The sequence below is a fragment of the Panthera leo genome, chromosome C1 (genome assembly GCF_018350215.1).
Source record: "Panthera leo isolate Ple1 chromosome C1, P.leo_Ple1_pat1.1, whole genome shotgun sequence".
In the NCBI taxonomy this organism is placed as follows: Eukaryota; Metazoa; Chordata; class Mammalia; order Carnivora; family Felidae; genus Panthera; species Panthera leo.
The window spans coordinates 219,931,797-219,944,604 of record NC_056686.1 but is presented as its reverse complement, the minus strand read 5'-3'; the positions used below and the strand labels follow the sequence as shown (position 1 = coordinate 219,944,604).

Here is a 12,808-nt window from a genome sequence, read left to right as displayed (position 1 = left end):
TTCTCCTTCGTGTTTTGTTCAATTCATCTCCTCACTATTTTGCTTTGTAGCATTTTGTTAATTAAATAAATCAGCGTCAGATTCCAGCTAGGGTCATGTATTGAAATATGTTTTTTTTTTGTATTGGCTTTGTTTTGTGCATCTGCTTTAAAGTTCAGTTACTAGTATTAGTAGCTTTTTTTGTGAGTTTTATGTGTAGAACATGTTGTCTTTGCGTAGACAGTTGGGTTTCTTTCTGATCTGTACGCCCGTAGGTCTTGTCCTATGCGCCACGCGGGCCTCCAGTATGGCGTTGCGTAGCAGTGGGGAGGGCAGACAGCCTTGCCTTGTTGGCAGCCTTTGGGGAAAGTGCTCAGTCCTTCACCATGAAGTGGGAGTTACACTGTCTTCCAAAGTTGCTCTTTATCAGGTTGAGGAAGTTCTCGTCTGTTACCGATTTGCTCAGAGTTGTTGCGGGAACAGGTGTTGGGTTTTGTAGGAAGATTTTTCTGCATCTGTTGACATGGTAGCATGGTTTTTCATTTTTTAAGCATATGTATTAGATTTTTTTGGTTAGCTTTTTCCTTTTTTTTTTTTCTTTTTAATGTTTATTTATTTGCGGAGAGAGGAAACAGTGAGAGAGGGAGAGAGAATCCCACGCAGGCTTTGTACTGTCAGTGGAAAGCCTCACACAGGGCTTGAGCTCATGAACTGTGTGAGGTCACTACTGTAGCCAAAATCAAGAGTCAATGCTTAACCCACTGAGCCACCCAGGTGCCCCTAGTGGTGGTTTTTTGTTTGTTTTAATGTTTAACTGACCTTGTGTTTTTGGGTGACCCCACTGGTTTAAGTATGTCATCTTTTATCATGTTGCTAAGCTGGGGTCACCTTGCTCATTAGCTTTTTTTTTTTTTTTTTTTTTGAATGTTGGTTTATTTTTGAGAGAGAGACAGAGTGCAGGTGGAGGTAGGAGGGGCAGAGAGGGGGAGGCCCAGAATCTGAAGCAGGTTCCAGGAGCTGAGCCGTCTGCACAGAGCACGACATGGGGCTTGAACTCACGAACAGTGAGTTGGATGCTTAACTGACGGAGCCACCCAGGCACCCCTGCTCATAGGTTTTTTAATAATGGTGCTATTTGCCAATGTCGTTGTCTGAAGAATAGAAGATTTTCTCAGGGGTGTTTTGTGAAACCAGCATTTAAAAGATAACAAAATTCACTTGTTTATTACTCTGTTTAGCATGCTGGTAGACCCTCTTTTTTTTCCCCCCCTCTTGTGTTTCTTCATGCCTGTGAGCCAGGTTTCAGGATACAAGGAAGAAGGGGGAAGCAATGGGGCGCCTGGGTGGCTCAGTCGGTTAAGTGTCCGACTTCGGCTCAGGTCACGATCTCGCCGTCCGTGAGTTCGAGCCCCGCGTCGGGCTCTGTGCTGACTGCTCAGAGCCTGGAGCCTGTTTCAGAGTCTGTGTCTCCCTCTCTCTCTGACCCTCCCCCGTTCATACTCTGTCTCTCTCTGTCTCAAAAATAAATAAACGTTAAAAAAAAAAAAAATTTAAAAAAAAAAAAAAGAAGGGGGAAGCATTGTATGGGTCTGAGTCAGCCAGGCAGAGTGTGTGCTCCAGATGAATCCTCAACAAGGTCGTCGTGTCGGGGCTTTTGCTGAGCCCTGGCTTCGTGGTGTCAGACTAGGGCCTTGGTTGGCTTCGGTCTCTCCGAGATTGAGATGGGGCCTTCCTGTTGGGAAGGGCTCCCCTGTGGCGAGAGCAGGTAAAAGCCTAGACAGGGAGCATTCTGCTCGACTTGGGAGGACCGAGAGTGCTGTGGGCTTACTTGCTGTGCAGTTGCCTCCTACTTGCCTAGCACCCCGAGGCCACACTCACCAAGTCCCCTCTGTAGATGGAGAGCACTGGCGGGGGTGCGGTCAGTTTGGGGAAGCAGCAGGACTGGGGCTCTCAATCCACATGCTCTCGGCTATCTGAGTGTCTGTGGTCATGGTAGATGGCATGTAAGTACTTCCCGTCTGGGGGTCCATCCATTAGTTTCCGTGAGGCTCGATTAGCCCCACACTGTTGTTCTCTAGGCCCTCTTTCTCACTTGCCCAGGGGACCAGGCGAGTAGCATCAGACCAATGTATCTGCGGTTGGTTTCCACAGCAAACCAAGAGTTTCACTGTTGACATCCGCGCCAAGCCGGAATACCACAAGTTCCTCATTGGCAAAGGGGGTGGCAAAATACGCAAGGTGCGTGACAACACTGGAGCCCGTATCATATTCCCAACGGCTGAGGACAAGGATCAGGACCTGATCACCATCATTGGGAAGGAGGATGCTGTCAGGGAGGCACAGAAGGAGCTGGAGGCCCTTATTCAGAACCTGGTAAGGCCCGGTGGGAGCTCCCCCTTGGTTGTCCATCCTGTCGGTGTGGTTGACACGAGTCCTCTCCCTTTCCTTTCCTCCAATGCTGCAGGATAACGTGGTGGAGGACTGCATGCTGGTGGACCCCAAGCACCACCGCCACTTTGTCATCCGACGAGGCCAGGTCTTGCGGGAGATTGCTGAAGAGTATGGTGGGGTGATGGTTAGCTTCCCGCGTTCTGGCACGCAGAGTGATAAGGTCACCCTCAAGGGCGCCAAGGACTGTGTGGAGGCCGCCAAGAAGCGCATTCAGGAGATCATCGAGGACCTGGTAGGTGCCTGGGAGGGTGGCAGGGCTCCAGTCAGGCTGGGGCTCTTTGGTTCTCAGTCTTGGACTCTCAGCCTCTCTGGCTTTACTCTTGGCAGGACACTGCCCTTGAGCAGCAGCTTTTAAAAACACGTTATGAAATGAAATCTGTATGAGGAACCGGCTTCCTTCTCTCTGCCTCTCCTTCCCAACGGGAAGAAAAGAGATGGCAGGGGAGGGCGTGTCAGCGAATCCACATGGAAACTTGTGGGGTTTTCTAAACCAGCCCTTAGAGAGCCTCACCCCCCCTCCAGGGCTCCTCCCAGCCCTCCCCTGCTGGGGCCTTGGAAGTACTGTCCTGACCATTAAGCCCGATGCCTCCTCACAGAGTCACAGCCACAGCATCTGAATGTCACCTGGCTAGCGCAGTCACCCGGTTAGTGCAGTCACCCTACAGGGACAGTGGCTAACAGTGCCGCGTGCTTTGTGCTTGGGGCGGGGGCTCTGTGCATGGAGACAGGAGATGGTCACACATGCTCTGGGCAGCAGTGAGTGCTGGTGCCGTTTTGTACAGACAGGTCATCAGTACTTAGTCACTGGGAGATGTCTCAGAAAGAGGCCTCCCTGTCAGTCCTGCCCCCACCCTCCCTCTGTCCACCCTGTTGTACTTTGACCACTTGGAAAAGGGGTGGGGGGGGGCGTGCATCTGTGCTTTTGGGGGTCTCTGTAGAGGATTGAGCGGAAGCTGGTGAAAATATGCGTCGAGCCTAAGCAGTTAACCTTTGCCTTTATTTTTTTCTTTCTTGCTGTGTCCCCCTGCCCACCCCCCCCCAGGAAGCCCAGGTGACCATAGAATGTGCCATACCCCAGAAGTTCCATCGATCTGTCATGGGCCCCAAAGGTTCTAGAATCCAGCAGATTACTCGGGACTATAACGTTCAGATTAAATTCCCAGACAGAGAGGAGAACCCAGGTGGGTCTCAGCGGTGAGCTCTGTGCTGAGTGGGGAGCCGGGGGTGTGTGAATGGACCTCACCTACGGAGGGTGGGCGTCAGGTGGCCATCACGTGTGCTGCCTCGTGCGTCAGTGCTGGCGTGCTGCTGGAACACCCGGGTCCCAGGGTGACCAGGTGGCCTTCGGGCAGGGTGACAGGGCCAAGGACGGCAAAGCAGCTGCGGCCTCTGATGCAGCGGTTTAGTTCTGAGGCTACTTACAGATTCCCAAGTGATGTGTGTGACGGGGCTGCTCCCACTCTGTCCACTGCAGCTGCCTCTCCCCCAAGCACCCCTACCTGGCGGGTCTTGTCCCTTGTGAGGCAGGCGACTCCAGTAAAGGCGGCCACTGGCTGCCCTTCTGTGACACCCCTCCCCCAGCTCCGTGTCCTGCTTGTCACTTGGTCCTGCCTGTGTCCCGGGAGCAGGGCAGGGTGGTTAGGCAGCCAGGAGGTGACTGGCTCGTGGGGTCAGTGAGAGCAGCGTCCTGCCTGTGTCTCAGACCTCACTTGGTCACGCCAGGCTCCCAGCTAGGTTGCAGCCCACTGTGCCATCTCTGGTCTCGTCTGGTCGATGACCGACCCTGCAGCCTCCTGGGTCCTCCCCGCTCGTCTCTGTCCTCTCTGGAGCTTCTCGTGGCCATTGAAGCTCTTGTTTCCTTAGAACATGGGCTGTTTGGAGTATATTTGAAGGAACATCGTACCTGATAAAGACATATTTTATATGTTCATTATCGAAATTCGGTCTCTTTTGTTCTGCACCTCCTCTTCTATGCACACACACAGTTGTTTCTGAGACGCTGGAGTGTAATTTTCAGACTCGTCCCTTATCTGTAGTGGCTACTTCCTGAGAATAAGGATGTTTTCTTAACGTCACTAGAGACAACTGTGGCCCATCCCCCAGAATCCGCGGAGCTGGCGCTCCGTGTACTGGTGCCGAATTCGTGGTCATGGTCACATCTTTCCGGTGCCGGCAGTTCTGCAGCGTCCACCTCTTACCCTGGTCTGTGCGGCACTGCCCTGCCTGATGCTCACTCGCTCGCTCTTGTTCATGTCGTACAGACTCCTGGGTTCCATCCCGCTCTGTGAACCTTGCTTTTGTGTTGGGTCCACACTTGTCCCCCGCCAGCCCACTCCTGTGTTCGTGTCCCTTCACTCTTGAGGCTTGCCTGCCTCCTGACATACGAGGCCGCTGGAGGCTTCCCTCGTGCCTCTCGCTGCCGTGTCCCAGCATCGTGGCTCAGTTTCTAGGCTCCGTACCCTTTGGGCTCACCGGGCATCACGTTCCAGCCCCCAAGGAAGAGCGCTCCACTCCCGGCCTCACTGTGGGGCCTTTGTTGCCACCCAGGCCGGGCTGCGAGCCAGGCTGGCGCCGGTCTGCCCTGCCTCTCCCGCCAGGACTCTGAGCTGCCCTGCCCTTCTCCCCAGTTCACAGCGTGGAGCCGCAAGTCCAGGAGAACGGTGACGATGCTGGAGACGGGAGGGACACCAAAGACACCGACCCTGGCTCCCCAAGGAGATGTGACATCATCATCATCTCTGGCCGGAAGGAAAAGTGCGAGGCCGCCAAGGAAGCCCTCGAGGTGGGTGTGCCCTCATGCAGTGTGTGACTGGACCTCGTCCCGGTGGGGCTGCCCCAAGCACCTTGGCTTGCACCGCGGGCTGTGCTAGACCGGACCCGGGCACAGAGCCCGGCACTGGGGGCTGGGCAAGTATGTGGAACCGGCAGGTTTCAGTGACAGCAGGGTCAACGTGATCTGTAGCCTCTGTGGCCTAGTGATAACCGCTGCCATCTCAGGTCTGTGAGGAGGAGTCTTTTGTGTGGGGGGCATCTACCTGAGAGCCACCTCCCTGTTGGGCGCTGCTCTAAGTGCTGTGTTCCACGGTGTGCAGATTAGTGCTTACGTGGAGTGGACAGACAAGAAGCAGAAACAGGTCACGTGTCAGGTGGTGCTTAAAAACAGTGGAATGTGGAAGTGAAGGGGTTGTGGAGAGGTGGTCAGGGGCTAGCGTAGAGAGAGAGCAGGGGAGCCTGTGTCCCCGCTGTTAACCCAGCAACCCACACAGGCTTGGCTACAGTCTGTTCCTGATGTCAGTGAGGCCAGCTTCCGTCCCTGAGCCCCACCGGTCTCTCTCCAGTTGCTCTGTTTTTCCTCGATTTGTTTTGTTTCTGTAAGAGGTTTGCCACGGTTAAGGGCATAGGCTTGGGGTGAGGGCCAGAAAGTTTGCTCTGGTGGCGTTAACCTTAAAACTGGATTCTGGATTCTCTTCCTGTGTTTTCTGTTGAGTTAAAAGTCTGGGTGAAGTTCTCAGTTGAGGCAGAACATCCTAGAAGGCTCCAGGAAGCGCCCTGTAATTCTCACAGGGTCACTGGCTCCCTGCCAGCTGCTCTCAGGCCCGACCCTGTCTTCTCTGCAGGCACTGGTTCCCGTCACCATCGAAGTGGAGGTGCCCTTTGACCTTCACCGGTACATCATCGGGCAGAAGGGGAGCGGGATCCGGAAGATGATGGATGAGTTTGAGGTACTGGGATTTGCAGTCTTTCCCCAGGAGCCAGTGTTGGGAGCGAGCCCTCCCACGGGCCCCTGGCGGCTCAGCCCCTCGGCAGTGCGCCTCATCCTGGTCGTGCCCCGTAGCAGTGCCCCGTCCCCAGTTCTTGTGCGGGACCCCCGCCTTTATCAGATCTGTGTCCCCTGCAGGTGAACATCCACGTGCCGGCACCAGAACTACAGTCTGACGTCATCGCCATCACTGGCCTCGCTGCGAATCTGGACCGGGCCAAGGCTGGGCTGCTGGAGCGAGTGAAGGAGCTGCAGGCTGAGCAGGAGGACCGAGTGGGTGTCCGCCGGGCCCGCAGGGGTGTCCTCCAGAGCCACGGTCCCCGGCCACACTGCAGGCGGTTCAGCCACATGGCTGCAGGGGGACCTGGCCACCCGGGGAGCCTTCCATCAGACACAGCGTTATGAGCGTGGCACTTTTCTCTTCAATGTAACAGGGGCAGAGTTAGATTTCCCATTAATCAGCACTTTTTTTTTCAAAGTAACCCTGCCACGTGTGGTGTCTCCAGCCCGATAGGTAAGGTAAGGTTGGAGAGGCCTGGGAGCTATTGCTAGAAAAGAACCCCGAATGTGAGTGGTGTGGTCCAGGGTGGGTGTCAGCATGCCCATGCGGACCTTCTCTCCGGAGCTGCCCTGCTTTGAGTAGGTTTAGGGACCCATCTCCCTGCTTTGGAGAGCTGGCATTCGAAGGGCTTCCTAAGCACACGGCAAGGCTGGGTGTTACAGGCTCTGAAGCCCTGCTAGAGATTCTGTAGGGAACGGGCTTCCCGTGAGGAGGAGGACTTGTGGAGTCTCGATGCGAAGGGTCCGCAGACCTCTGGAGCCTGGTTCCTGTGGTCTAGCCTCTGGCCGTAGATGTCCCAGGCCGGCCGTCCTTCAGCACTCTCCTGCCCCCTCTTCCTTCTGGCCTGCTCTCATACCCCAGGCTTTAAAGACCCCAGGACGTGTTTAGGCTTCCTCATCACGTCCCCATGAAATTCACTGGAGAGCCAGCTCAGAGCCCACCACGCACGAAGCCAGTCTTGTCAGCGCCCGAACGATCCTCTTGTGAGGGGTGTACACGCTCGTTCCGGGTCAGCCCTCCAGCTGGCAGTGCACAGAGGCTAACGGGAAAGCGTATCTTGCTTTTGTCACTGAGGAGATCTTTGGGGTCGAGGACAGAGTGGGGTTGACATGTGGCTGCACATGGTGAAGGTCAAGCCTGAACTCCACCCTTGTCTCACCTGCAGGCTTTAAGGAGCTTTAAGCTGAGCGTCACTGTGGACCCCAAATACCATCCCAAAATTATTGGGAGGAAAGGGGCAGTGATTACTCAGATCCGCTTGGAACATGACGTGAACATCCAGTTTCCCGATAAGGATGACGGGAACCAGGTAAGAATGCCGGCTTGGGTCAGACTCTGTGGCTGGAACGCTTTGGGGCGGGTGGACTCTCGTACCCTCACCCTGACCTGGGAGCCGTGAGCGGGCAAGCGTAGGGCCTGCCCAGGTGGGCGGGGAGGGTGGAGCGCAGAGGGGCAGGTCTCTGAGGGTCTGAGTTTGCCTTGGGCTTCGGGGCCCCATCTCGGTCTGTGCCAGCTGGGCGAGGTCTCCCTGTGCTTGGCTGCCGCGTGAGTGCGCAACAATTCTCCCGTGCCCGCCTGGTTGTTCGTGGTAGGCATGCTTTGGCTCCGGCTGAGTCCTTCTTCGCATCTGTACCCACAGGTGCGGTCCTTCAGAGGGTACCCTCCCCCTGCCTATCACACCCCAGCCCGTCTTCCTCTCCGCTCCCATCAGGGCCCCCTTCCAGCATAGCACTGCGCACTGTGGGAGCCTTGGTCTCTGCCTGCATCTCTGGCCATGGTACACAGCCAGGCACCCAGAAATGGTTCTCTAGAACCTTCTGGTCAGCAAATCCCAACATGCCTCTGCAGACTCTGGCCTTTTCAGCCCCGTGTTCCCGTGCTGTGGCAGACTGCCTGTTTCTGCACCTTCCTCCTCTGCTCAGCCCGAGTCTATAAACCACACACTTAACCTGAGTTCAGAAAGGCAGGCAGGCCTGCAGGGCCCCCTCTGGAGCCCCCACCTCTCCTCTGCGCCTCCTGCCTGGTCCTGGCCTTCCCTGGGTGCATCCTTCTGTTCCCGCTGCGTTTCTAACAAACATGTTTATGCTCCTGATCTTTCTTAACGCTAATTTGTGATTTTTGTTCTGTTTCAGTGAGTTCTATGCCCAACGTGGGGCTTGAACTCATGACCCTGAGGTCAAGAGTTGCCTGCTATTCTGACTGAGCCAGCCAGGCGTCCCTTTAACTTTAATTTTTGATGTTTAATCCTGAGAATTGAGCTCCTTTAAACTCTGCACCTTCACTACCTTCTATTTTCTTTAATTTTCCCAAGGAAACGTGACTTTTTTAGTCATTGTTTAGGGTTCAAACCACTCGCTAGTGTTTCAGAGCCAAGTAGGATTGGGTGGCCATGTGATTTTGATACGCAGCATTTTCCTGTGAGAATTATGCTTCCGTTTGCAGTCTGTTCTGTGTCTGCATTTGGCATAGCGCTCGCGGCTGCTGGTGGGTCCTGGACTCCGCCAGGCAGGTTCTAGGCACAGCCCGCTGCCCCCCACCCCTCCACTGCCACCGTGGGGCCTGCTGCTGCTCTGCCTCCGCCTGGCTCATTCTGGCCTCTCTTCTGGGCGGATCTCGAAGTGTCCGCTCTTTTGTTTCCAGGTGTTTTTGTTCTCTGGTCCTTTTCTGTTGTTCCGTTCTTTCGTGGGTGTAACTTTTCCTTTGTCTTAAAGAATATAGCTTACGTGTGTGATTTTTTTCTTCTTTTTTGTCGTCGTTTCGCTTTGAGTCCTGTGTTGGCTCTGCTCGCACTGTGCATGCGTGGTGCTGTCACCCGTCCACGTGTGCTGTGAGGGAAGTCCTGCGCAGGGGCATGCTGGGGCTGTGCAGTGCGGCCGCAGCGTCCCGCCCCTTCTCTCCAGGCGGGTCTGTCTCCAGCGAGACGCCTCCAGATGCAGGGCCCGAGGTGACCTTCCCTGTGCCCTGTGTGGTCTCTGACGCAGCACCCTCCTCACCTGCAGCCATCTCTGTGGCCACGTGTCCTTTCTTTTCCCGTACACGTCTGGGGGGAGGCGGGGGCGCAGGAGCTAATGGGCATCGTTGACCTGTTTTAAATCAGCTTCTGGCGGTCTTCCCATCTTCTTTCTCTCCTGAGTGGGTCAGTGTTTCCCCTCAAGCTGAGGTCTGCCTCACTCCGCCAGCACTGCCTCTTGCCGCCTCGTGGAGCTGCGTCTGCTGGCTTGATGCTCCCAGCCTGGGGTCTCTAGGGGCATCCCCTCTTCTGACTGCGCTCTCCTTTCTTAGCCCCAGGACCAAATAACCATCACAGGGTATGAAAAGAATACAGAAGCCGCCCGGGACGCTATATTGAAAATCGTGGGTGAGCTTGAACAGATGGTTTCTGAGGACGTCCCGCTGGACCACCGTGTTCACGCCCGCATCATCGGTGCCCGTGGAAAAGCCATCCGCAAAATAATGGATGAATTCAAGGTGGGTCCCCAGCGCCACCACGAAGGGTGCCGTGTAGTCCTGGAAGCATGGTGGGTGCAGCGGGGTGGGTGCAGCGGGGTGGGTGCTCCCACGCTGTCGCGGGAGTGAGTGCCTGGGACCACAGGTCTCCTGCCTCGGCTGCTGACCGCCCTTGGGGTCTGGAACGGGAGACTTCTGAGGCTCTGGTGCCCGTCCCTGAGTTGGTGAGGTCATGTGGAGGTCCCAGCTGCGTATACGCGACACCGTCGGTGAGCGTCCCACACTGGCCTGGAGGAGACGGCATTCCCTCCGTGCGGCAGGGTCCTGCACTGTCGTGATGTGTTAGCTCTGACATACAGGACCTTGGCTCCTGAACACAAGGTTAATTTGGGAAAACTTCCCTAGAGGTCCACCATTCTCAGCCACACATGACCATGACCCTTTGGTCCAGAGACTCCAGATGGAGTGTCCTCAGACGCCTCAGCGGCCGCATGTGCTGTCTTTCCAGGTGGACATTCGTTTCCCGCAGAGTGGGGCCCCAGATCCCAACTGCGTCACTGTGACGGGGCTCCCAGAGAACGTGGAGGAGGCCATCGACCACATTCTCAACCTAGAGGAGGAATACGTGAGTCATGGGTGGGCAGCAGGCCTGTGCCTGGGGCACCCTGCCTGCCACTAACCGGCCTGGGGCAGCAGCAAGGCCATGTATGTGCGTCCGCTCCCAGAGGCACGCCAGTTGCAGGGTGTCCCCCTAAGCGAGCCCTGAACACTTGAGACCAGGCAAGCGTGGTCGTCGTGTGTGCCTGCTGCAGACTGACGCCCCCACCTGTGCCCACAGCTGGCTGACGTGGTCGACAGCGAGGCGTTGCAGGTGTACATGAAGCCGCCAGCCCACGAGGAGTCCAAGGCGCCATCCAAGGGCTTTGTGGTGCGGGACGCTCCCTGGACCGCCAGCAGCAGCGAGAAGGTCAGACACTGTTAGGCCCGCCGTTGGAGGTGGGGGCGCCCCCGGCACTCGCCTCTCGCTGGGAAGCGGCTCACACGGGACCTCTTATTGAGGCTGTGCCCTCTCCCCCCTACAGGCTCCTGACATGAGCAGCTCTGAAGAATTTCCCAGTTTTGGGGCTCAGGTGGCCCCCAAGACCCTGCCATGGGGCCCCAAGCGATAATGATCGAAAAGCAGAAATCTCTCCAGCCTGCTGACCCAAACCCCACCAACACATGGTTTGTCTCAATCTGACCCGGCGGCTGGAGCCTCCATAAATTGTTGACGCTTCCCCCTCCCCGAGGTCTCGCAGTGAAGCCAGGCGCGCCAGCACCCCGCGTGCGCTCAGGATCTGCTCCCTGACACCTTCGCTCTGGGACGGCTCTCCACTGTCGTGAACACTAACCGAGGTAATTGGACATTTCCCCGTAAGCGTCCTGGCTCATCCAGCATGTCCGTAAGGCTCTGGCCTCCGCTAGGAGAGCTCCACAGCTGTGGCGGAGTCTACTTCCTGTGTCATGACCTCAGGAAATAAATTTCCTTGACTTTATAAAAGCCAAAATGTTTGCCCTCTTCCTTTCCCACCTCCTTTCCTCCCTTTGCCTGCCATCCAGACCCTCTTTACAGAATGCAGTCCACCTTCCAGCTGCCAAAAGCCCACTTGGCCCAGACCACAGGGTGGTGAGGGAGACCCAGTTTGCACACTGGGAGTGCCTGGGCCCAAAGGAGAGCCGTGGTGGAGCCAGAGGGGACCAGAGAGGCAGCAGGGTGACTGGGTGCTTGGGCTGTCTTGGCCTCGCATATGTTGGGGTCCGAAAGCACCCAAGTGTCTCCGCCCCCAAGCGTGGTGAGCAAACCCCAAAGGCAGGGCCGCATGTCTCCGTCTGGGCCAGCCGTGGCTGTCGTGGTGGCCTGGTGTGGCCTGAGAGACGTGGGGACAGGGAGAGGGGCGGCCCGCAGAGTAGCAGTAGAGACTAGCCGCTCCTCTGTGGCCCCCTCGCCCCAGGCCAGGTGTCCAGCGTCCTCCTTTCTACCTCAGAGCCAGTGTGGCTGCTCTCGTGCTTAGGGTGGTGCCACCCTGGCGCTCAGCCTCTCGGCGTAGATGTTTCTGGTGGTGGCGTGTCTGCTGTAGCCCTGGGGGCGGGAAGCCGGTGCTGGGGCTCAGCCAGGCTGTCCTCTGACGCACCCTCGGATGCTGCGTGTGAGCCCCCGGGAGCTGTCTCAGAGAGGCAGGCATCGTGGTCCTGGGGCAGAGAGAGGTGGTCACTTGGCCTGGACCGGAGGACCCGGTGCTGGTGAGGGAGGGTCCGCTCTTTCTCAGGTGTGTGCTGGGTGACTGTGGGTGTCGGACCACGGGCCTTGGCCTGACCACAACGTGCCCTGCCCCCCAGCGGACTGTTGAAGGTCAGCTCTGGAGAGGAGAGGTGGCCCCGGGCGGTACAGAGGCGCCCGTGTGTCGCATTGTGAGGGAACGAGGACGGCCCTTTGTGTCGGCCCCCTGGCCTCCCCATCTCTGCCTCTGCCCGCACGGAGGTGATGGGGCCCTGTCGGGTTACCCCACCTGGGATACTGGAGTTCCTGGGGGCCAGCTCGTGTCTGGCGCACACCCTGCGCCGCCCCTGCACCCCCGTCCTTCACTCTCCACTCAGTAACTCAAGCCCGGTGATCTCCAGACTCTGAAATTCTAAGTAGACTGAGAATTGCTCGACCCAAGTGTACCTTCGGCTGCCCCTGCCAGCTTTCCGTCTGCCACGGCAGCCTCCAGCGTGCCCATCTGTGGGAGCGAGCCACGGGGGTAGGAGAGAGCACTCACCTCAGCAGGCGGCCTGGGTGTCCCCAGAGTAGGCCTGTGAGGAGACGGAGGAAGGGGAGGCACCCCCTCCCCTCTCGGGGAGCCTGATTGGGAAGGGCGGGCCCCTCCGCGTCTCCACCTGCATGAGGTTTGGAGCCTTTCCCGTTGGCCGTCTTGTTTCCCTCTGCCTGCCCCTCTGGCTCCCTCGGCGTCTGCCCAGCCCTCTTTTCCCTTCATCTTTTCTACGGCATCCTTCGACGTCCCCCGCCCTTCCCCAAACGTAAATTTTAAATTTTCACAAGTTTTTGCACATCTGCATTTATCGCTAAATGT

At 57.0% G+C, this 12,808-nt stretch overlaps 1 protein-coding gene across 3 annotated transcripts in view; it reads left to right on the top strand.

The window, feature by feature from the left end:
* Nucleotides 1-11,245, top strand: part of LOC122226895 (high density lipoprotein binding protein) — a 71,915-nt gene extending 60,670 nt beyond the window's left edge. For all 3 annotated transcript variants that reach the window (XM_042950825.1, XM_042950827.1, XM_042950826.1), the window contains exons 18-28: nucleotides 2,131-2,352; nucleotides 2,444-2,662; nucleotides 3,473-3,611; nucleotides 5,058-5,212; nucleotides 6,048-6,152; nucleotides 6,329-6,463; nucleotides 7,417-7,560; nucleotides 9,534-9,719; nucleotides 10,207-10,323; nucleotides 10,537-10,665; nucleotides 10,781-11,245. In XM_042950825.1, the coding sequence (XP_042806759.1) occupies nucleotides 2,131-2,352; nucleotides 2,444-2,662; nucleotides 3,473-3,611; nucleotides 5,058-5,212; nucleotides 6,048-6,152; nucleotides 6,329-6,463; nucleotides 7,417-7,560; nucleotides 9,534-9,719; nucleotides 10,207-10,323; nucleotides 10,537-10,665; nucleotides 10,781-10,867 (1,638 nt within the window). In that variant the 3' untranslated portion in view covers nucleotides 10,868-11,245. The remainder of the gene's footprint in view (nucleotides 1-2,130; nucleotides 2,353-2,443; nucleotides 2,663-3,472; nucleotides 3,612-5,057; nucleotides 5,213-6,047; nucleotides 6,153-6,328; nucleotides 6,464-7,416; nucleotides 7,561-9,533; nucleotides 9,720-10,206; nucleotides 10,324-10,536; nucleotides 10,666-10,780) is intronic.
* The last annotated feature ends 1,563 nt before the right edge of the window (nucleotides 11,246-12,808 follow it).